The following is a 24,020-nucleotide window of genomic DNA, read 5'->3' on the forward strand; positions in this document are numbered from 1 at the left end:
TTGAACTGAGACTGTTCAAACCCATCTCAATTTGAAATCCAAACTGAATACTCAGCAATGAAGGGCCTGTTACAAAATCAAGTCTGAGATCTTGAAGCTTTCGGTCATAAAACCCTGTTTCTTATTTTTATTTAAAATTATACTTTTAGAAATAGCTTGTCTGTAACAGCTTGAATAATTGACATATGTTTGCTTCCAAATAGGAATATTTTGTAACAGAACTTTTGACCAGTTTGTCTGTTGGCCAGAATCATACCCAGGAAATGTCTCCGAACCCTGTCCCTGGTATCTGCCTTGGATTAAACCAGGTAATCTTCAATGCAAATTTCACTTTGTTTCTTGGAATCACTTCTCTGTTCTCTGTTCCTCTGTTCCTCTGATCCCTCTGAGCTCTGTGACAATTGCAGGCATCTTGAGGCAACAACCTGTAATGTATTTGCTTCATGGGTTCTTTGCTTAAGAATTCATATCAACACATTGCTATTAAGAACTAATTGGTTTATTACCAAAGGTTTAACAATCACACGACACATTACCAGTTCATCCACCTGGCTCACAACCACCTGCCTCATCGTAGATCCCCCGAACCCAACTGGCTGGGGTTTTATTGAGTCTTTTGAACATCATGTGACTGGCTAAGCCACTCCCAACTCAACAGCTCTACAAATCTGTGAGCATACTAACAGGCGCATACATTACAAAGTCCTTGCCAATATTACTCAGGCTGGGAACACAAAGCAACCTAATGATGACTGTTCATTTGATTGCCTCCCTTCCCAGTAACAAGGCCCTGGCCTCCCTTGATGCCAACCCTCCGAAATGCCACCCAGATCATGAATTCAGTGGAGTAGCAAATCAAGACCACCTTTCCCATCACTCCATGTGTAATGTAATTGCCTCATGGGTTCTTAGCTTAAGAATTCATATCAACGCATTGCTATTAAGAACTAGTTGGTTTATTAACAAAGGTTTAACAATCACAGTACACATTACCAGTTTATGCACTAGGCTCACAACTGCATACCTCATTGTGGATGACTTAGACCCAACTGACTGGGGTTTTATTGAGTCTTGTGAACATCGCATGACTGGCTAAGCCAATCACAATTCAACTGCTCTACAACTCTTTTAGGAGACAAAATTAAACATTTAAATCAAGTGCCCCCCGATCTGGGGGACACTCCAAACACTTTTCACGTGCCCTTTTTTTTGTGTTTTTTTGGGGTTTTTTTTGGTGATTTTTGTGGGGTTTTTTGGGCAGTAAAACCATACAAGTGCCCCCTATAAAAGGGGAGGAGGACAATAAAACCGGCAATTAAAACAAATTAAACTTTAAAACATATAAAATCAAATTAAAATGTGGTTGTCGGGGGTAACGATGCACTCCAGTCAACAGCTCTACAACTTTTTTTAGGAGACAAAAATAATCATTAATTTAAGTGCCCTATGATCTGGGGGACACTCCGGACACTTTTCAACTGCCCTTTTTTAAAATATTTTTTGGGGATTTTTTTTTTGTGTTTTATATTTGTAGTTTTTTTGGGGGCTTTAAAATCATGAATTTTACAAGCGCCCCCTATAAAAGGGGAGGGGGACACTAAAACCGGCAATTAAAACAAATTAAACTTTAAAATATATAAAATCAAATTAAAATTTGGTTGCCGGGGGTAATGATGCACTCCAGTCAACAGCTCGACAAACATGTAGCATACTCACAGGTGCATACATTACACCATGGTACAGAGTACAGATACTTCAACATGTTGCATCATCACACTGTCAGATTTTAGGATATATTGGAGCGTTAAAATGTCATTTTATTTCTTGCTGTCAATGTAATATTCAGATTATGCAGAATCCTTTCACAACTTCTCCTCTGCAGGAGTGCTCCTAGATTCTGTGCCAGTCCCATCGGCTGATTTCATCAAATTGACTGATTGCAGAATGTATTACAAGAAAAGGCAACTTTAAAATTAGCCTGTACATATTGGTGTAAAATACATTCACTCTGAACATGCATTAATAAAAAATAAGGCAACCTCCCCACCCACCCCCAAATTAATTTCCTCCTACCCAAGTCCTAGCTGAGATCATGATCTACACTTGTGTAGAATCACAGGCACTTCCCATCTTTCCTTTACACCTGGACCATCCGAGAACATGCAGTATCCAATTTTCTACCCTCCTTTTCTGAAAGTGCGGAAGAGTAATATTCCACGGGTCAAGCAGCCATCCAACATCTTGCACAAGCTACCATTCTTCATATGTGATCCCTCATAGTGAGTGTCACCAGACTAGTTAAGCATTGGGACCCACCACAGCCCAGCCTGGTGCAGCTATTGAGCAGTCAAAGATGGCCACCATGTCTATTTTTAACCCAAGCCACAGCGCCCATTTGTAACATCTCTTATGCTGCCCAGTTCGGATGAACTAACTCCGCACAATCTTCTTAGTCTGCGTGGCTCAGTTCCACATCAAGTGGTGCATTTATCCACTAAGGCGAGATTTTACCCACAGCAACGTTTCTTTGTTAATCATTTGTATCAAACATAGAAAATTGACTGGCAGAAAAAGACCAGCTGGCCCATCAAGCCAGCCGCACACCTCACGATGGCTGGAGCATCATGACTAGACACTTCCCAAACCCTCCTGTCTCTGTCCCTCCTCTCGCAGTCATGGGCCATGTAATATCCTGGGAAAACAGAGAAAAAACCCAGGGCCAATAAGGGAAAAAGTACTCTGGAAAATTCCTCTCCGACCCCCTCAAATGATCAAAACCGTTGTAGGAGATTACTCTTTCTCGCAGCCTTAGAACTGTAATTCCAAAGCTCCATTAGTCTTTTGCCTATAATCTGCAGACTGTTAACATAGAAACATAGAAAATAGGTGCATGAGTAGGCCATTCAGCCCTTCAAACCAGCACCACCATTCAATAAGATCATGGCTGATCATTCACCTCAGTACCCCTTTCCTGCTTTATCTGCATACCCCTTGATCCCTTTAGCCATAGGGCCACATCTAACTCCCTCTTGAATATATCCAATGAACTGGCATCAACAACTTTCTGATGTAGGGAATTCCACAGATTAACAACTCTCTGAATGAAGAAGTTTCTCCTCATCTCAGTCCTAAATGGCTTACTCCTTATCCTTAGATTGTGTCCCCTGGTTCTGGACTTCCCCAACATCGGGAACATTCTTCCTGCATCTAACCTGTTCCCGGCAAGTTTCCTCTCATACTCTATTTTCCCCCTCCTAATTAAACCCTTTGTCCTCCTCTGCTGAATTCTAAATTGGTATGTTGGCTCAACTTTGGTGTCTCCAAACTACTTCTTGACTTATCTCATTTCTCCTCGTTGTAGGAAGTACAAGAATGGTGTACAGGAACTGCCTGGACAATGGTAGTTGGATGACACTCTCAAACTCTTCTGTTATCTGGCGGGATCATTCTGAATGTTCCGAAGACAACCAAGATGACCAGCGAACGGTAAGTCATTGGAATGTTTGTAAATTTGTTTCACAGCAGAAATTCCTGTTGCCTTGGTCATCAAGAAATTAAAACTGCTCTGCGTACAGGCTCCAGCTTAGTACCGGCATGCACAACCCATACCATTGGTTAGCTCAGGATAACAATATTACAGAAAGATTTAGAACACGTACACTTCTATCTGCTCTTCATCCTGCCAAGACATCTGAAAATGTTAACTTTGTTCCAGCACATACGTTCAAACAGACTGTGGCGATTTGGCCACATCTGCTGACGTTTTTATGAAAACAGATCTGTTCAGATTTGTTCTCGGTCTCTCATGAAATTGCTGGCTTATCCTAAGTACAGTTCTGTTGCTTTTCAGTTCCATTGCTGTGCATTTTGGTCGGTCTGTGCTCCCATTGCTCCATAGTTGTGTTCCTGCTGCTGTAAAGTTCCACTGCTGCTCTGTTCAGTGGGTGCTGGCAGACTTTCGGCATCAAGTGACCATTTCTTGTGTGAGAGACAAGGTAGTGAGAGCCGGCAAGTTATTTGACTGATGTGAACTTAATCCCATGTCCACATGTTCCACAAAGAGTCACTGGAAAGCAATTGAGCAGGAATTATCAAGCACAGTGAGGATTATTGTAGAATTTCTGTCACCATCATGGCTGAGATTGGGGATATCTTTCACTGTTTAAAGGCTTGTGTATTTTACTGTGCAAATGCACACTGATGTACTAAAGGAGCAGCATCTTGAAAAATGAATGTTTTAAAACCCTATTTATGTTTGTAAAATGACACAATGCAAGGAGGTAACTCACATCAACATATATTATCGAGTTATTTGCACAGAGTGGAGGTAATTTTCTGGGTGTGCATCAATGGAACAGACCCCTCACTGCGTCCAGTGGATATCGGAACATCACAGGCGCAATACCCAAGGCTTTTTGATATGTGCTGGTGGAGGGCAGATTCCCTGCCATCATTACCTTTTCTGAAAGTTACTCAGGACATTACCATCATGAAAATAATGCACCATTCTCCCAAATAAGAAAAGGTTCCTTAACACTTTTCCATGAAGACGGATTGCCTGAAACAATATAATTAAAACTTATTTCACTGTCTTCTATTCCAAATCATTCTTTCCCATGATTTTAGAACTGTGTAATTCCTCATCATCAATCTTCTGCCGACAATCTACAGACATTTAAAGATCCACCTTGGTGTCTCCTCACTACTTCTTGACTCACCTCATCTTCTCTCTCAATCTTTTCAACCTTGATGGCATCCTGCACTATGCAAGTAACATTTGTGCCCCACAAGTGCCAGGCAATGACCACATCCAACACGAAAGAGTCTGTCACCTCCTCTTGTCATTCAGTCACATTAACATCTCCGCATCCCCCAGCATCAACATAGAAACATAGAAAATAGGTGCAGGAGTAGGCCATTCGGCCCTTCGAGCCTGCACCACCATTCAATAAGATCATGGCTGATCATTCACCTCAGTACCCCTTTCCTGCTTTCTCTCCATACCCCTTGATCCCTTAAGCCATAAGGGCCATATCTAACTCTCCAATGAACTGGCATCAACAACTCTCTGCAGTAGGGAATTTCACAGGTTAACAACTCTCTGAGTGAAGAAGTTTCTCCTCATCTCAGTCCTAAATGGCTTACCCCTTATCCTGAGACTATGTCCCCTGGTTCTGGACTTCCCCAACATCAGGAACATTCTTCCTGCATCTAACCTGTCCAGTCCCGTCAGAATTTTATATGTTTCTATGAGATCCCTTCTCATCCTTCTAAACCCCAGTGAATACAAGCCCAGTCAATCCAGTCTCTCCTCATATGTCAGTCCTGCCATCCCAGGAATCAGTCTGGTGAACCTTTGCTGCACTTCCTCAATAGCAAGAACATCCTTCCTCAGATTAGGAGACCAAAACTGAACACAATATTCCAGGTGAGGCCTCACTAAGGCCCTGTACAACTGCAGTAAGACCTCCCTGCTCCTATACTCAAATCCCCTAGCTATGAAGGCCAACATATGCAGTGGTGCAGCAGGGAGGGATTCAAGTTCCTGGGGCATTGGAACCGGTTCTGGGAGAGGTGGGACCAGTACAAACCGGACGGTCTGCACCTGGGCAGGACCGGAACCAATGTCCTAGGGGGAGTGTTTGCTAGTGCTGTTGGGGAGGAGTTAAACTAATATGGCAGGGGGATGGGAACCAATGCAGGGAGACAGAGGGAAACAAAAAGGAGACAAAAGCAAAAGACAGAAAGGAGATGAGGAAAAGTGGAGGGCAGAGAAACCCAAGGCAAAGAACAAAAAGGGCCACTGTACAACAAAATTCTAAAAGGACAAAGGGTGTTAAAAAAACAAGCCTGAAGGCTTTGTGTCTTAATGCAAGGAGTATCCGCAATAAGGTGGATGAATTAACTGTGCAAATAGATGTTAACAAATATGATGTGATTGAGATTACGGAGACGTGGCTCCAGGATGATCAGGGCTGGGAACTCAACATCCAGGGGTATTCAACATTCAGGAAGGATAGAATAAAAGGAAAAGGAGGTGGGGTAGCATTGCTGGTTAAGGAGGAGATTAAGGCAATAGTTAGGAAGGACATTAGCTTGGATGATGTGGAATCTATATGGGTAGAGCTGCAGAACACCAAAGGGCAAAACACGTTAGTGGGAGTTGTGTACAGACCTCCAAACAGTAGTAGTGATGTTGGGAAGGGCATCAAACAGGAAATTAGGGGTGCATGCAATAAAGGTGCAACAGTTATAATGGGTGACTTTAATATGCACATAGATTGGGCTAACCAAACTGGAAGCAATACGGTGGAGGAGGATTTCCTGGAGTGCATAAGGGATGGTTTTTTAGACCAATATGTCGAGGAACCAACTAGGGGGGAGGCCATCTTAGACTGGGTGTTGTGTAATGAGAGAGGATTAATTAGCAATCTCGTTGTGCGAGGCCCCTTGGGGAAGAGTGACCATAATATGGTGGAATTCTGCATTAGGATGGAGAATGAAACAGTTAATTTAGAGACCATGGTCCAGAACTTAAAGAAGGCTAACTTTGAAGGAATGAGGCGTGAATTGGCTAGGATAGATTGGCGAATGATACTTAAGGGGTTGACTGTGGATGGGCAATGGCAGACATTTAGAGACCGCATGGATGAACTACAACAATTGTACATTCCTGTCTGGCGTAAAAATAAAAAAGGGAAGGTGGCTCAACCGTGGCTATCTCGGGAAATCAGGGATAGTATTAAAGCCAAGGAAGTGGCATATAAATTGGCCCGAAATAGCAGTGAACCCGGGGCCTGGGAGAAATTTAGAACTCAGCAGAGGAGGACAAAGGGTTTGATTAGGGCAGGGAAAATGGAGTACGAGAAGAAGCTTGCAGGGAACATTAAGACGGATTGCAAAAGTTTCTATAGATATGTAAAGAGAAAAAGGTTAGTAAAGACAAATGTAGGTCCTCTGCAGTCAGAATCAGGGGAAGTCATAATGGGGAACAAAGAAATGGCGGACCAATTGAACAAGTACTTTGGTTCGGTATTCACTAAGGAGGACACAAACAACCTTCCGGATATAAAAGGGGTCGGAGGGTCTAGTAAGGAGGAGGAACTGAGGGAAATCCTTATTAGTCGGGAAATTGTGTTGGGGAAATTGATGGGATTGAAGGCCGATAAATCCCCAGGGCCTGATGGACTGCATCCCAGAGTACTTAAGGAGGTGGCCTTGGAAATAGTGGATGCATTGACAGTCATTTTCCAACATTCCATTGAATCTGGATCAGTTCCTATGGAGTGGAGAGTAGCCAATGTAACCCCACTTTTTAAAAAAGGAGGGAGAGATAACAGGGAATTATAGACCGATCAGCCTGACATCGGTAGTGGGTAAAATGATGGAATCAATTATTAAGGATGTCATAGCAGTGCATTTGGAAAGAGGTGACATGATAGATCCAAGTCAGCATGGATTTGTGAAAGGGAAATCATGCTTGACAAATCTTCTGGAATTTTTTGAGGATGTTTCCGGTCGAGTGGAAAAGGGAGAACCAGTTGATGTGGTATAAGGCGTTCGATAAGGTCCCACACAAGAGATTAATGTGCAAAGTTAAAGCACATGGGATTGGGGGTAGTGTGCTGACATGGATTGAGAACTGGTTGTCAGACAGGAAGCAAAGTGTAGGAGTAAATGGGGACTTTTCAGAATGGTAGGCAATGACTAGTGGGGTACCGCAAGGTTCTGTGCTGGGGCCCCAGCTGTTTACACTGTACATTAATGATTTAGATGAGGGGATTAAATGTAGAATCTCAAAATTTGCGGATGACACTAAGTTGGGTGGCAGTGTGAGTTGCGAGGAGGATGCTATGAGGCTGCAGAGCGACTTGGATAGGTTAGGTGAGTGGGCAAATGCATGGCAGATGAAGTATAATGTGGATAAATGTGAGGTTATCCACTTTGGTGGTAAAAACAGAGAGACAGACTATTATCTGAATGGTGACAGATTAGGAAAAGGGGAGGTGCAAAGAGACCTGGGTGTCATGGTACATCAGTCATTGAAGGTTGGCATGCAGGTGCAGCAGGCGATTAAGAAAGCAAATGGCATGTTGGCCTTCATAGCGAGGGGATTTGAGCACAGGGGCAGGGAGGTGTTGCTACAGTTGTACAGGGCCTTGGTGAGGTCACACCTGGAGTATTGTGTACAGTTTTGGTCTCCTAACCTGAGGAAGGACATTCTTGCTATTGAGGGAGTGCAGCGAAGGTTCATCAGACTGATTCCCGGGATGGCGGGACTGACATATCAAGAAAGACTGGATCAACTGGGCTTGTATTCACTGGAGTTCAGAAGAATGAGAGGGGACCTCATAGAAACGTTTAAAATTCTGACGGGGTTAGACAGGTTAGATGCAGGAAGAATGTTCCCAATGTTGGGGAAGTCCAGAACCAGGGGACACAGTCTAAGGATAAGGGGTAAGCCATTTAGGACCGAGATGAGGAGGAACTTCTTCACCCAGAGAGTGGTGAACCTGTGGAATTCTCTACCACAGAAAGTTGTTGAGGCCAATTCACTAAATATATTCAAAAAGGAGTTGGATGAAGTCCTTACTACTAGGGGGATCAAGGGGTATGGTGAGAAAGCAGGAATGGGGTACTGAAGTTGCATGTTCAGCCATGAACTCATTGAATGGCGGTGCAGGCTAGAAGGGCCGAATGGCCTACTCCTGCACCTATTTTCTATGTTTATATGTTTCTATAGCATTTGCTTTCTTCACCTCCTGCTGTACCTGTATGCCAACTTTCAGTGATTGATGTACCATGGCACCCAGGTCTCGCTGTACCTCCCCTTTTCCGAATCTGCCACTCTTCAGATAATATTCTGCCTTCGTGTTTTTGCCACCAAAGTGGATAATCACACATTTATCCACATTATACTGCATCTGCCATGCGTTTGCCCATTCACCGAACCTGTCCAAGTCACCCTGCAGCCTTTTAGCGTCCTCCTCACAGCTCACACTGCCGAACAGTGTCATCTGCAAACTTGGAGATATTCCAATCAATTCCCGCATCCAAATCATTAATGTATATTGTAAATAGCTGGGGTCCCAGCACTGAGGCCTGTGGTACCCTTAGTCACTGCCTGCCATTCTGAAAATGAGCCGTTTATCCCAACTCTCTGCTTCCTGTCTGCCAACCAGTTCTCTATCCATGTCAGTACATTACCCCCAAACCATGTGCTTTAATTTTGCGCACCAATCTCTTGTGTGAAACCATGTCAAAAGCTTTTTGAAAGTCCAAATACACCACATCCACTGGTTCTCCCTTGTCCACTCTACCAGTTACATCCTCAAAAAATTCTCGAAGATTTGCCAAGCAGGATTTCCCTTTCATAAACCCAGGCTGACTTGGACCGATCCCATCACTGCTTTCTAAATATGCTGCTATTTCATCTTTAATAATTGATTCCAACATTTTCCCCACTACTGATGTCAAGCTAACCGGTCTATAATTACCCATTTTCTCTCTCCCTCCTTTCTTAAAAAGTGGTGTTACATTAGCTACCCACCAGTCCATAGGAACTGATCCAGAATTGATAGACTGTTGGAAAATGATCACCAATACATCCACTATTTCTAGGGCGACTTCCTTAAGTACTCTGGGATGCAGACTATCAGGCCCCGGGAATTTATCGGCTTTCAATCCCATCAATTTCCCTAATACAATTTCCCGTCTAATAAGGATTTCCTTCAGTTCCTCCTTCTCACTAGATCCTCGGTCCCTTAGTATTTCTGGAAGGTTATTTGTGTCTTCCTTCGTGAAGACAGAACCAAAGTATTTGTTTAACTGGTTCGCCATTTCTTTGTTCCCCATTATAAATTCACCTGAATCTGACTGCAAGGGACCTACGTTTGTTTTCACTAATCTTTTTCTCTTCACATATCTATAGAAGCTTTTGCAGTCAATTTTTATGTTCCAGCAAGCTTCCTCTCATATTCTATTTTCCCCCTCCTAATTAAATCCTTTGTCCTCCTCTGCTGGATTACAAAATTCTCCCAGTCCTCAGGTTTGCTGCTTTTTCTGGCCAATTTATATGCCTCTTCCTTAGATTTAACACTATCCTTAATTTCCCTTGTTAGCCACGGTTGAGCCACCTTCCCCGTTTTATTTTTACTCCAGACAGGAATGTACAATTGTTGAAGTTCATCTATGTGATCTTTAAATGTTTGCCATTGCCTATCCACCGTCAACCCTTTAAGTATCACTTGCCAGTCTATTCTAGCCAAGTCACATCTCATACCTTCAAAGTTACCTTTCCTTAAGTTCAGGACCCGAGTCTCTGAATTAACTGTATCACTCTCCATCTTAATAAAGAATTCTACCATATTATGATTACTTTTCCCCAAGGAGCCTCGCACAACAAGATTGCTAATCAGTCCTTTCTCATTACATATCACCCAGTCTAGGATGGCCAGCCCTCTAGTTGGTTCCTCGATATGTTGGTCTAGAAAACCATCCCTAATACACTCCAGGAAATCCTCCTCCACCGCATTGCTACCAGTTTGATTAGCCCAATCAATATGTAGATTAAAGTCGTCGATGATAACTGCTGTACCTTTGTTGCACACATCACTAATTTCTTGTTTGATGCTGTCCCCAACCTCACTACTACAGTTTGGTGGTCTGTACTCAACTCCCACTAGCGTTTTCTGCCCTTTGGTATTCTGTAGCTCTACCCATGCCAATTCCACATCATCCAAGCTAATATCCTTCCTTACTATTGTATCAATTTCCTCTTTAACCAGCAATGCCACCCCACCTACTTTTCCTTTCTGTCTATCCTTCCTAAATGTTGAATACCCCTGGATGTTGAGTTCCCAGCCTTGGTCATCCTGGAGCCATGTCTCCGTGATTCCAATTACATCATATCCGGAACTGCTATCTGCGCAGTTAATTCTTCCATCTTATTCCGAATACTCCTCACATTGAGGCACAGAACCTTCAGGCTTGTCTTTTTAACTTTGCCCCTTTAGAATTTTGCTGTAATTTGGCCCTTTTTGCTTTTTGCCTTGGGTTTCTCTGCCCTCCACTTTTACTTTTCTTCTTTCTATCTTTTGCTTCTGTTCCCATTCTACTACCCTCTGTCTCCCTGCATAGGTTCCCATCCCCCTGCCATATTAATTTAACTCCTCCCCAACAGCTCTAGCAAATACTCCTCCAAGGACATTGGTTCCAGTCCTGCCCAGGTGCAGACTGTCCAGTTTGTACTGGTGCTATCTCCCCCAGAACCGGTTCCAGTGTCCCAGGAATTTGAATCCCTCCCTTCTGCACCACTCCTCAAGCCACATTCTGAGAGTCACCATTGACCAGAAGCTAAACTGGACCAGCCACATAAATACCTTGGCTACTAGAGCAGGTCAGAGGTTGGGTATTCTGCTTGGACTTGCTCAGCTCCTGACTCCCCAAACCTGCAACCTCCACCACTTAGAAGGACAAGGCCAGCTGTTGTATGGGAACACCATCACCTCCTATTTCTCCTCCAAGCCACACACCATCCCAACTTTGACATATATGCCCGTTCCTTCATTGGCATAGTGTCATAATTCTGGTACTCCCTACCTAACAGCATTGTAGAAATACCTTCAGTACAAGGACTGCAGCAGTTCAAGAAGGTGTCCCAACAACACCTTCTCTAGGGATGGGTATTAAATGCTGGTTTTGCCAGCGATGCCCATATCACGTGAATTAATATAAAAAAATAAGAGCCTTGACTCTTCACCTAGGTTTCTCAAGACACATTTAGAAGAAAAGATCTACTCTTCTGTAACTATGAAGCTTCATTTGTTGGATAAACTTGCTGCCAGCTATTCAGGGCTATATGGAAGCACAGCCTGTACTGCTCTTAATAATTATGTATTGTGTTGTTTTGTCATTTTGTCATATCCTTTCTTTGCAGAAAAATCAGCATAGGTTACTGAAAGCCCTGCAATTGATCTACACCGTGGGTTACTCACTCTCGTTGTCATCACTCTCACTGGCCATGTTGATACTGCTGTGGCTTAGGTCTGTTCTCCACTCATATCGCTTGTTGAACACTCTCGGGGCTGGATTTTCAGCTTTGCTCATTTCGGGACATTAATGGGGGTGGGGCGGTCCTGATAACGCCCAGGAACAGTTTGCTCCTCAATCAGCAAAATTGGGCAGCTGGGCCCTGAGTGTGGGGCAGAGCGCTAAGGGAGGCGTTGCATACCTCTTTTAGGGCTCTAGGACAGCTGAGCAGGCAAAAATCCCGAGCTAAACAGCCGGCCTTGGAGCGCTGTAAGAGAGGCCTGGGGAGAAAAAAAACCCACTAAAAATATTCCTGAAAATTAACTCATGCCACCACAACATAAATAGCAAAAATCACACTTACCTGAAGTAGACATTACTTACATCATTGCGGCCGCTGTAGCTCGGACCATCCGCTTTCACAGGCAGTCCCAGCATGGTGCTCTACGCAGCGCTACAGATCGGGCAGGAGCCACAAATTGGGCCGGAGTCACAACCAGGGACATTGCACATCAGCTTGCCTCTTCTGGGCGGTAACCGGCCCTGAAAACCCCAGCGGGACACTGGCCGCCTGCCCGGAAGATGTTTCCGCCGCCATTGCCACCACTCCGAGACGAAAACAGAGGCGGCAACAAGCGGAAATTCCAGCCCAAAGAGTGTGCTTAATATTATTGCTTTACTGCTCGATCTCTTGACTCTGTTTTATAACATGAGGCAAGGATATATTGATATCATTGTATGGCATAAATGATTATTACTGTATGGTATCACTTGCACCAGCCAGTGATATAAACCCCACTGCCACTTCTGAGTGAATCACATGGATAATACCACTTTTACCCGAACGATGTGTCATTGGGAAAATGCTGGAGTTCATTATTAAGGAAGCAGTAGCAGGACATTTGGAAAAGCATCATTCAATCAAGCAGAGTCAGCATGGTTTTATGAAAGGGAAATCATGTTTGACAAATTTGCTGGAGTTCTTTGAGGATGTAATGAGTAGGGTGGATAAGGGGGAACCAGTGGATGTAGTGTATTTGGATTTCCAGAGGCATTCGATAAGGTGTCACATAAAAGGTTACTGCACAAGATGAAAGTTTACGTGGTTGGGAGCAATATATTAGCATGGATAGAGGATTGGCTAACTAACAGAAAACAGAGAGTCGGGATAAATGGATCATTTTCCGGTTGGCAAACAGTAACTAGTGGGGTGCCACAAGGATCGGTGCTGGGGCCTTAACTATTTACAATCTATATTAATGATTTGGATGAAGGGACCGAGTGTAATGTAGCCAAGTTTGCTGATGATACATAGATGAGTGGGAAAGCTAGTTGTGAGGAGGACATAAAAAATCGTAAAAGGGAATATTATTTGAATGGTGAGAAATTACAACATGCTGCGGTGCAGAGGGACCTGGGGGGTCCTTGTGCATGAATCCCAAAAAGTTAGTTTGCAGGTGCAGCAGGTAATCAGGAAGGCGAATGGAATGTTGGCCTTCATTGCGAGAGGGATGGAGTACAAAAGCAGGGAGGTCCTGCTGCAACTGTACAGGGTATTGGTAAGGCCGCACCTGGAGTACTGCGTGCAGTTTTGGTCACCTTACTTAAGGAAGGATATACTGGCTTTGGAGGGGGTACAGAGATGATTCACTTGGCTGATTCCGGAGATGAGGGGGTTACCTTATGATGATAGATTGAGTAGACTGGGTCTTTACTCGTTGGAGTTCAGAAGAATGAGGGATGATCTTATAGAAACATTTAAAATCATGAAAGGGATAGACAGGATAGAGGCAGAGAGGTTGTTTCCATTGGTAGGGGAGACTAGAACTAGGGGGCACAGCCTCAAAATACGGAGGAGCCAATTTAAAACCGAGTTGAGAAGAAATTTCTTCTCCCAGAGGGTTGTGAATCTGTGGAATTCTCTGCCCAGGGAAACAGTTGAGGCTAGCTCATTGAATGTATTCAAATCACAGATAGATCGATTTTTAACCAATAAGAGAATTAAGGGTTATGGGGAGCGGGCGGGTAAGTGGAGCTGAGTCCACGGTCAGATCAGCCATGATCTTTTTGAATGGCGGAGCAGGCTCGAGGGGCTAGATGGCCTACTCCTGTTCCTAATTCTTATGTTCTTATGTTCTTATGTAAATAGAACATTACTGAGAATGTATTTGTGCCATTTGGTGCTTTTTTAAGTAACCACAATTGCCAGGCAGTCGACAACGTGTCCTAAAAATGTTCCAAAACCTGGAAAAAGTAATCTCAGTTCTGCTAAATATTCTGCATTAGGATGGAGAATGATACAGTTAATTCAGAGACCATGGTCCAGAACTTAAAGAAGGGTAACTTTGAAGGTATGAGGCGAGAATTGGCTAGGATAAATTGGCGAATGATACTTAAGGGGTTGACTGTGGATGGGCAATGGCAGACATTTAGAGACCGCATGGATGAATTACAACAATTGTACATTCCTGTCTGGCGTAAAAATAAAAAAGGGAAGGTGGCTCAACCGTGGCTATCTCGGGAAATCAGGGATAGTATTAAAGCCAAGGAAGTGGCATACAAATTGGCCAGAAATAGCAGCGAACCTGGGGACTGGGAGAAATTTAGAACTCAGCAGAGGAGGACAAAGGGTTTGATTAGGGCAGGGAAAATGGAGTACGAGAAGAAGCTTGCAGGGAACATTAAAGCGGATTGCAAAAGTTTCTATAGATATGTAAAGAGAAAAAGGTTAGTAAAGACAAACGTAGGTCCCCTGCAGTCAGAATCAGGGGAAGTCATAACGGGAACAAAGAAATGGCAGACCAATTGAACAAGTACTTTGGTTCAGTATTCACTAAGGAGGACACAAACAACCTTCCGGATATAAAAGGGGTCAGAGCGTCTAGTCGGGAGGAGGAACTGAGGGAAATCCTTATTAGTCGGGAAATTGTGTTGGGGAAATTGATGGGATTGAAGGCCGATAAATCCCCAGGGCCTGATGGACTGCATCTCAGAGTACTTAAGGAGGTGGCCTTGGAAATAGCGGATGCATTGACAGTCATTTTCCAACATTCCATTGACTCTGGATCAGTTCCTATCGAGTGGAGGGTAGCCAAAGTAACCCCACTTTTTAAAAAAGAAGGGAGAGAGAAAATAGGGAATTATAGACCGGTCAGCCTGACATCGGTAGTGGGTAAAATGATGGAATCAATTATTAAGGATGTCATAGCAGTGCATTTGGAAAGAGGTAATATGATAGGTCCAAGTCAGCATGGATTTGTGAAAGGGAAATCATGCTTGACAAATCTTCTGGAATTTTTTGAGGATGTTTCCAGTAGAGTGGACAAGAGAGAACCAGTTGATGTGGTATATTTGGACTTTCAGAAGGCTTTCGACAAGGTCCCACACAAGAGATTAATGTGCAAAGTTAAAGCACATGGGATTGGGGGTAGTGTGCTGACATGGATTGAGAACTGGTTGTCAGACAGGAAGCAAAGAGTAGGAGTAAATGGGGACTTTTCAGAATGGCAGGCAGTGACTAGTGGGGTACCGCAAGGTTCTGTGCTGGGGCCCCAGCTGTTTACACTGTACATTAATGATTTAGACAAGGGGATTAAATGTAGTATCTCCAAATTTGCGGATGACACTAAGTTGGGTGGCAGTGTGAGCTGCGAGGAGGATGCTATGAGGCTGCAGAGCGACTGGGATAGGTTAGGTGAGTGGGCAAATGCATGGCAGATGAAGTATAATGTGGATAAATGTGAGGTTATCCACTTTGGTGGCAAAAACAGAGAGACAGACTATTATCTGAATGGTGACAGATTAGGAAAAGGGGAGGTGCAAAGAGACCTGGGTGTCGTGGTACATCAGTCATTGAAGGTTGGCATGCAGGTACAGCAGGCGGTTAAGAAAGCAAATGGCATGTTGGCCTTCATAGCGAGGGGATTTGAGTACAGGGGCAGAGAGGTGTTGCTACAATTGTACAGGGCCTTAGTGAGGCCACACCTGGAGTATTGTGTACAGTTTTGGTCTCCTAACCTGAGGAAGGACATTCTTGCTATTGAGGGAGTGCAGCGAAGGTTCACCAGACTGATTCCCGGGATGGCGGGACTGACCTATCAAGAAAGACTGGATCAACTGGGCTTGTATTCACTGGAGTTCAGAAGAATGAGAGGGAACCTCATAGAAACGTTTAAAATTCTGACGGGGTTAGACAGGTTAGATGCAGGAAGAATGTTCCCAATGTTGGGGAAGTCCAGAACCAGGGGACACAGTCTAAGGATAAAGGGGACGCCATTTAGGACCGAGATGAGAAGAAATTTCTTCACCCAGAGAGTGGTGAACCTGTGGAATTCTCTACCACAGAAAGTTGTTGAGGCCAATTCACTAAATATATTCAAAAAGGAGTTAGATGAAGTCCTTACTACTAGGGGAATCAAGGGGTATGGTGAGAAAGCAGGAATGGGGTACTGAAGTTGCATGTTCAGCCATGAACTCATTGAATGGCGGTGCAGGCTAGAATGGCCTACTCCTGCACCTATTTTCTATGTTTCTATGTTTCTATGAATTTCTTCTCCCAGAGGGTTGTGAATCTGTGGAATTCTCTGCCCAAGGAAGCAGTTGAGGCTAGCTCATTGAATGTATTCAAGTCACAGATCGATAGATTTTTAACCAATAAGGGAATTAAGGGTTACGGGGATAGGGCGGGTAAGTGGAGCTGAGTCCACGGCCAGATCAGCCATGATCTTATTGAATGGCAGAGCAGGCTCGAGGGGCTAGATGGCCTACTCCTCTTCCTAATTCTTATGTTCTTATCTAATCTGCAAAGGGATATAGACAGGCTAAGTGAGTGGGCAAAAAATTGGCAGATAGAGTATAATGTGGGAAAGTATGAGGTTATCCGCTTTGGTAGAAAAAATAAAAAAGCAAATTATTATTTAAATGAAGCAAAATTATAAAATGCTGCAATACAGAGGGACCTTGGGGTTCTTGTGCATGAAACAAAAAGTTAGTATGCAGGTACAGCAAGTAATCTTTAAGGCAAATGGAATGTTGGCCTTTATTGCTAGGGGGATGGAGTATAAAAGCAAAGAAGTTCTGCTACAACTTTACAGGGTATTGGTGAGGCCACACCTCGAGTACTGCATACAGTTTTGGTCTCCTTATTTAAGTAGGGATATACTTGCATTGGAAGCAGTTCAAAGAAGATTCACTCGGTTGATTCCTGAGATGAGGGGGTTGACTTATGAAGAAAGGTTCAGCAGGTTGGGCCTGTACTCATCGGAGTTCAGAAGAATGAAAGGTGAGCTTATTGAAACACATAAGATAATGAGGGGGCAAGACAAGGTAGATGCAGAGAGGATATTTCCACTCATGGGGGAATCTAGAACTAGGGGGCATAGTCTTAGAATAAGGGGGCACCCATTTAAAACTGAGATGAGGAGGAATTTCTTCTCTCAGAGGGTTGTAAATCTGTGGAATTCTCTGCCCCAGAGATCTGTGGATGCCGGGTCATTGAATATATTTAAGGCGGAGATAAACAGATTTTTGAGCGTTGAGGGAGTAAAGGGTTATGGGGAGCGGGCAGGGAAATGAAACTGAGCCATGATCAGTTTCAGCCATGATCTTATTAAATGACGGAGCAGGCTCGAGGGGCCAGGTGGCCTACTCTTGTTCCTATTTCCTATGTTCTTACAAAGGAACCAACTATCTGTTCTGTCTGTCATGACAGTCCCATTGGCATCCAAACAGAGATGAGAAACAGGGAAGATGAGGAAATGGCACAGAGCCATCAACTTTTCTGATATTGTAAAGGTAAAACTCCACAGCCTAAACAAGGCAGTTACACATCACAGGTCTGAATGATATTGTTAAAGTACGTATAGTTCACTTGTATCGTCTATGACAATGTGCTACGTGTGAAACAATGTGAAAGGTCTTTCTTCGACATGAATTGAGAATCTGAGTTATATTGTCTAGCAGTGACATCCCTGTTCTTGATGAGCACAAAAATACCAATTGCAAATTATAAAGCTAAGGACCAATTTTCCACATTGCCGATTTTTGGCGCAGTTGCTGAGGTACGTCTGATTTTTCAGTGGCTGACTGCGCCCAAAATAAAAGTCGCAAGTTTCGCCGGAACAAACTTTCATTTTGGAGTGGCGCACATAGACCTTAAGCTCTGCGGATGGAGCTTAAGGTCTGCGCCAATAAACTGCAGTTGCCAGGGTAACGAGGGATGCACTGAAGGGCTGAGGCTGCAAAGTGAAACTTACAAAGTGAAGCAAGACATAAGCAATTATAGAGCCCCGGTGCCACTGCTATCCCAGGCCAAATGGCCCCCAGTACCAGTGCTCCTCCTATCCCGGGCCGAAGGCCACCCGCCCCCAGTACCAGTGCCGCCCTATCCCGGGCCGAAGGTCCCGCTCCCGGTGCCGCTCCTATCCTGGGCCAAATGGCCCCCCGTCCCTGGTGCCGCTCCCATCCTGGGCCAAAGGCCCCTCCACCTCCAGTACTAGTGCCGCCCCTATCCCGGGCTGAATGGCCCCCCCCCCCCGCCCCTGGTGCCGCTCCTATCCCAGGTCGAAAGCCGCCCCTCCGCCGCTATCCCAGGCCGTGGAACTCGATCTTCTGCGTCGATTTTCTTAAGTCACCGTGAGGTTTTTCAGAACGGTGGCATTTTTGAAAAAATCCTAGTTGGCCAAACTCACTTAAATGGCCAGAAATGGCGCTGCCAGCAGCCGGCACCCCCAGTGATGTCAAAAAATCAGTAACAAAAAATCGGCTGTAAAGTACTTTATGATGGCGCAGATTTTCGTTTGCTCAAAAAAAGACAGTGGACACCAAAAAAACAGTGCAGAATGGTGGCAACAATTGAGCACTGGAACCTTTATTGCCCGTCATATCTATGCACGTCTTTGTTGGAGCAATACAAAAATAATCCCACTGTGCTGCTCTCTCCCCGTAGCCCTGTCTTCCTCTGGTTCAAATATTTATCCATTTTTCCTTTAAAAGATTCAATGTTTTGTGGCAAAACATTGTGTTAATCTGTCTATGCCTTCCTGAAATGTTTGACAGCCTTTCTGACTGTGTGCCAAACCCACTACTTTTCCTCATAACATACAGCAGATTTTTAACAAGAATCCTCCTGGGAGACAACTTATCAAATTCCTTCTGAAAATCCACACACACAGCATCTACTGCATTCCCTTTATCTATCCAATCTGTCATTTCTCCCAAAAATGCTACTAAATTTGTCAAACAAAAGTTTCCTTTAGCCAATCTCTGCTGTATCTCTAAACACTCACTGATTTGATCGTGAATTATTGATTCCAGGGGGGCAAAATTGGGTCTATTTGCGCCTCCCGTTAGTGCCCCTGGGTGGGCGCTAACGGGGCGCAAATGCTTTTGCGACCGGTTACGGCGCGATCAGCGACTCTCGCCATATTCGACGGGAATTTTGCGGCGTTGTTGCGTCCCGATCTCCTTTGCTAGGAGATCGTGACGTCATCGCTGTGCGCTTGGCCCCAGTAGTGCCCCGGTCCCGAAATTGCGTTCCGCCCTCTGCAGCATCGCCAGGCGCAAACACCGACAACTGCAGGAGGCGTGTATCGGGCGGGCGGCCGGCCGCTTCGGGGAGGGCGGTGCTTAAAGGCGAAGTGGCCGAGGTAAGTAAAAAAAAAAAATGACCTTCTCGCTTGCAGCTTTTTTCGCAGGTCCCTGCCTGCGATCGATCAGCCAGGTACGCTGCTTGAATGTCAGGCCGATCGCACGGGGACGGCTGTCGCAGTGCAAGTTGTTTTTCCTTTGCAGAGCTGCAGCGATGGCCCTTCCCTTTAAGGGAGGGAAGGAGCCCTTCAACGCAGCAGCGCTGCACGGCCCAGTCACCGCCTGCTGTCCATTGCGCTCCAGGAAGGAAGTGGCGCGCTTGATTTAGCGCTCCACTTCCTACTTGGAGCGCCGACGCTGAATTTTTTAAAAGTTCGAAATGGTTAGCGTCGGGCACTAATCTTTCAAACATTTAAACGTTAGTGCCCCAAACAGGGCGATGCCCAATTTCACCCCCCGAGAGTTTGCCACAACTGACATCAGATTAACTTGTTTATAGTTACCAAAATTATTCTTCTCTCCCTTTTTGAACAACAATCTCACAATGGCCAGCCTTCCAGTCCCATTATGTATTTTTAAGGAGGATTGAAAAATTGTGGCTATTGATTCTGTTATCTCCTCTCTGACTTAAATCAAGTGGACAGTGTTCATGCCATCAGGACCCAGTGATGTACCTGCTAATATTTTCAGACCAAGTCCCTTTCCACACTTAACTCCAACAATTGTTGCAGATCCACCTTCCACTTCCACCTTCATTTGTAAAAACTGGTGTAAAATATTTTTGTGCTATCTTTGCCTCTTCCACAACTAGATCCCCTTTCTTTGATGCTGCATCTTTTTGGCAAATAGGCATATCTCTATTTTGTAACCTATCCAGTTCATATTTGAAGATTTTCCATGGATGAATCATTGTCAATTTTTGAATTTTTCTGCCCAGTTAGCTTGAGCTAGATCGCTTCTTACATCGTTGATCTTTGCCTTTTCCCAGTCAGCGTCCTTGGGGTGGAAATTTGGGGCGGTGTCCCGGGCGGTGTGGTAAATTTTGCATCTGCCACCACAACATTCATCGGCTGGGCCCGGAGTTTGGAGCGGGGGCGATAAGGGAGGCGTTGCACACCTCTTTTAGGGCACTAAGCCAGCTGAGCAAGGGAAAATCCCGAGCTAAGCAACCGGCCTTGGAGCGCCACAACAGAGGCCTGGGGGGAAAAAGAAAACCGGAAAAAAAGCGACAAGAACATCCCCAATACATAGCCCATGGTACCACAACATAAATCGCAACAACAAATTTAGAAAAACAATCACGCTTACCTGAGGTCGGCCTTACTTACCTCACTGCGGCCACGACAGCCCGGAATGCCCGCTTCCACAGGCGTTCCCACCAGGGGGCGTTCTGGAACGCTACGGATCGGGTGCGATCCAAATATCGAGCCGGTGTCGCCACCAGGGGCATTGTACATCGGCTCGCCTCTCCCGGGCGGTACTGTTCCACGCCCCGCTGATACCGTCACCGAATGTACCAGCAGGGCACTGGAAGCTGGTAACCCGGGCTCAAGTGCTTTCCACCGCCATTACCGCCCCTCCGCGGCACTATGAGGGGCAGCAGAAGAACGAATTTCCACCCCCTTTGATTCTTCATCATCCTTTTCTGTTTTCACCTTCAACCTAACTATGTTGTGATTGCCAATTGTTCTAGATTGTTCTCCTAATTTCTCAACAATGATTTGTCCCATTTCATTTCTCTGGACGAGATCAAGCAACACTTCTTTCCATGTTGGATAAGCAATATTTTGAAATAGGAACCAATGTTGGATGCGGTCTAAAACAGCGCTCCCCATTTAGACCTACCCTTGATTCCTCCTGCTCACACGGCTAAAACAGAACTGTGTTCCATATTGTGCACTTTGCCTCCAAGTTAAACAGTATATGAGGAAAGTGAAATTAGCTGAATTACGTTCTTATTACAGCCGTTCAGATTGTACAGAGGCTCCAGCAAATAACATTGGTATCGGGTAAAAGAGCAACCTAGGTCAATGATTCCCTCTGTATGTCTATGTTAATGAATCTATTAAAAATAGAGCGCATAGGAAAATATTGCAGCAAGTGCATTGGAGAAATTTCTAAAGGAATGCTTGTTTCATGCGTGTGTATGGAAGCTACATTTTTATTCAATTTAGGTTTAACCCAAAGAGAGCTCTGATAACTGGATAATCTGGGTTTCTTTTCCCTTTGTAGGAAGCTGCATTGTACTCGAAACTACATCCATATGAACTTATTTGCTTCCTTTATTCTGAGAGCACTGGCAGTCCTCATAAAAGATATTTTTCTGAATAACACTTATTCAAAACTTCCAGATGATGAAATGGGATGGAGGACATTTTTCAACACTGAGGTAAGTGGCACATGTCTGTGTTGTGTATGCAATAACTGTTAGACTGAGTATTGTTTAACTCCAAGAGGTATGACCTTGGCTCTGCTTTATTAAGGCCCAAAGTGACTAATATGCAAAATGGCTGGCCTTTTATACTTGGGCTGCACACATGTGTGTGCAGCCCAATGGCCTCCAACAGTGACATCATCTAGTGGCTAGTGATCCCAAAAGTACATACATGATAATACTCCCCTCTGAGATATTAACACAGTCTTTTATAAATTGAAACGGTCCGGTGTTTTAAGCCCCCGGGTTGACCGTCTCAGTTCAACTCTAGCCTTGTCTGTGTGCCGCAGTTTTGTCTGATCCATATGTTTCCTGCATGTTGCCCATTTTTGAGCTTGACAATAAATACTCTGTTGCCCTCCTTGGCCATGACAGTACCAGCGATCCGCTTGGGACATAATTCAGAACATATACAGGATCATTTACAGAAATATCGCGTGACACCCTCTGCAATCGTGATACCCTTGCTGACTTTGTCTTCTATATTCAACATGATTATTCAAGTCAGAGTATACAAGAGATAGCTTGGTTTTAAGACCTCTCTTCATCATTAGTTCAGCAGGCGAGACCTTGGTAAGCGTGTGTGGTCTTGTCCTGTAACTCAGCAATGACCCTTGGGTTACTTGCTTCACACTCTGCTTTATGATTTGGACAGCATGTTCTGCTTGCCCATTGGATACAGGTTTGAACGGTGCTGATCTTACATGTTTGATACCATTGAGTTTCATGAACTCGTGAAACTCCTGACCGGTGAAGCACGATCCATTGTCGCTAACAACGATGTCAGGCAGACCATGTGTCGCGAACATGACACTGACATTCTCAATGGTAGCTGTGGATGTGCTGGATGACATGATTATACACTCTATCCACTTTGAATATGCATCCACCACAACTAAAAACATCTTCCCCAGGAAGGGACCTGCAAAGTCGATGTGGATCCTGGACCATGATTTGAGATCATGGCCATGGCCACAGACTCAGCGATGTTTCCGCTGGTGCTTTGCTGAGCTGCATGCAAGTGTTGCACTGATGCACACATGATTCCAGCTCAGAGTCAATTCCCGGCCACCATACATGAGACCTGGAGATGGCTTTCATCATTACAATGCCAGAATATGTGCTATGTGGCTCACGTACAAATTTCTCTCTCCCTTTCTTGGGCATAACAACACGATTGCCCCACAGTACACAATCCAACTGAATAGACAATTCGTCTTTGCGATGAATGTAAGGTTTGGCCTCCTCGCACATTTGAATTTGCAACGCTTCACCTTTGAGGATGCAACTCTTCACCACTGATAAAATTAGGTTCTGGCTGGTCCAGGTCTTAACTTGTTGAGCCATGACGGGTTCCTTCACTATCAAAAGCATCCATAACTAACAAAAGGTCCACCGGTTGTGGCGTTTCTACCTCCGGTGTGGGCAACGGCAGATGGCTCAAAGCATCGGCACAATTCTCAGTGCCAGGTCTATGGTGAATGACATAATCATAGGCAGATAATGTCAGCACCCACCTCTGGATGCGGGATAAAGCATTGTTATTGATACCTTTGTTTTCAGAGAACAGTGAAATGAGCAACTTGTGATCGGTCTCCAGTTCAAACCGAAGACCAAACAGGTACTGATGCATCTTTTTAACTCAATACACACAGGCTAGTGCTTCTTTCTCTACCATGTTGTAGGCTCTTTCTGCTTTAGACAAACTTTTTGAAGCATACGCGACTGGTTGAAGTTTACCCGATTCATTAGCTTGTTGGAGTACGCAACCAATTTCATATGACAAAGCATCACAGGCCAATACGAAACATTTACGTGGGTCATAATGTACCAGCAACTTGTTATAGCAAAGCAGATTAGTGGCTTTCTCAAAAGCTCTGTCTTGAGACACACTCCATACCCAGTTGTCGCCTTTTCTTAGCAGCATGTGCAGTAGTTCTAATAAGGTGCTCAATTTAGGTAGGAAGTT

The 24,020-nt window shown here is 44.5% G+C and overlaps 1 protein-coding gene across 1 annotated transcript in view; it reads left to right on the plus strand.

The window, feature by feature from the left end:
• Positions 1-24,020, plus strand: part of LOC139226203 (glucagon-like peptide 2 receptor) — a 93,356-nt gene that overhangs the window by 22,944 nt on the left and 46,392 nt on the right. Inside the window, exons 3-6 of the mRNA XM_070856833.1 lie at positions 204-308; positions 3,362-3,486; positions 11,939-12,045; positions 21,850-22,006. Coding sequence (XP_070712934.1) covers positions 204-308; positions 3,362-3,486; positions 11,939-12,045; positions 21,850-22,006 — 494 coding nt within the window. The remainder of the gene's footprint in view (positions 1-203; positions 309-3,361; positions 3,487-11,938; positions 12,046-21,849; positions 22,007-24,020) is intronic.

Source organism: Pristiophorus japonicus, chromosome 16 (genome assembly GCF_044704955.1).
Source record: "Pristiophorus japonicus isolate sPriJap1 chromosome 16, sPriJap1.hap1, whole genome shotgun sequence".
Taxonomy (NCBI): Eukaryota; Metazoa; Chordata; class Chondrichthyes; family Pristiophoridae; genus Pristiophorus; species Pristiophorus japonicus.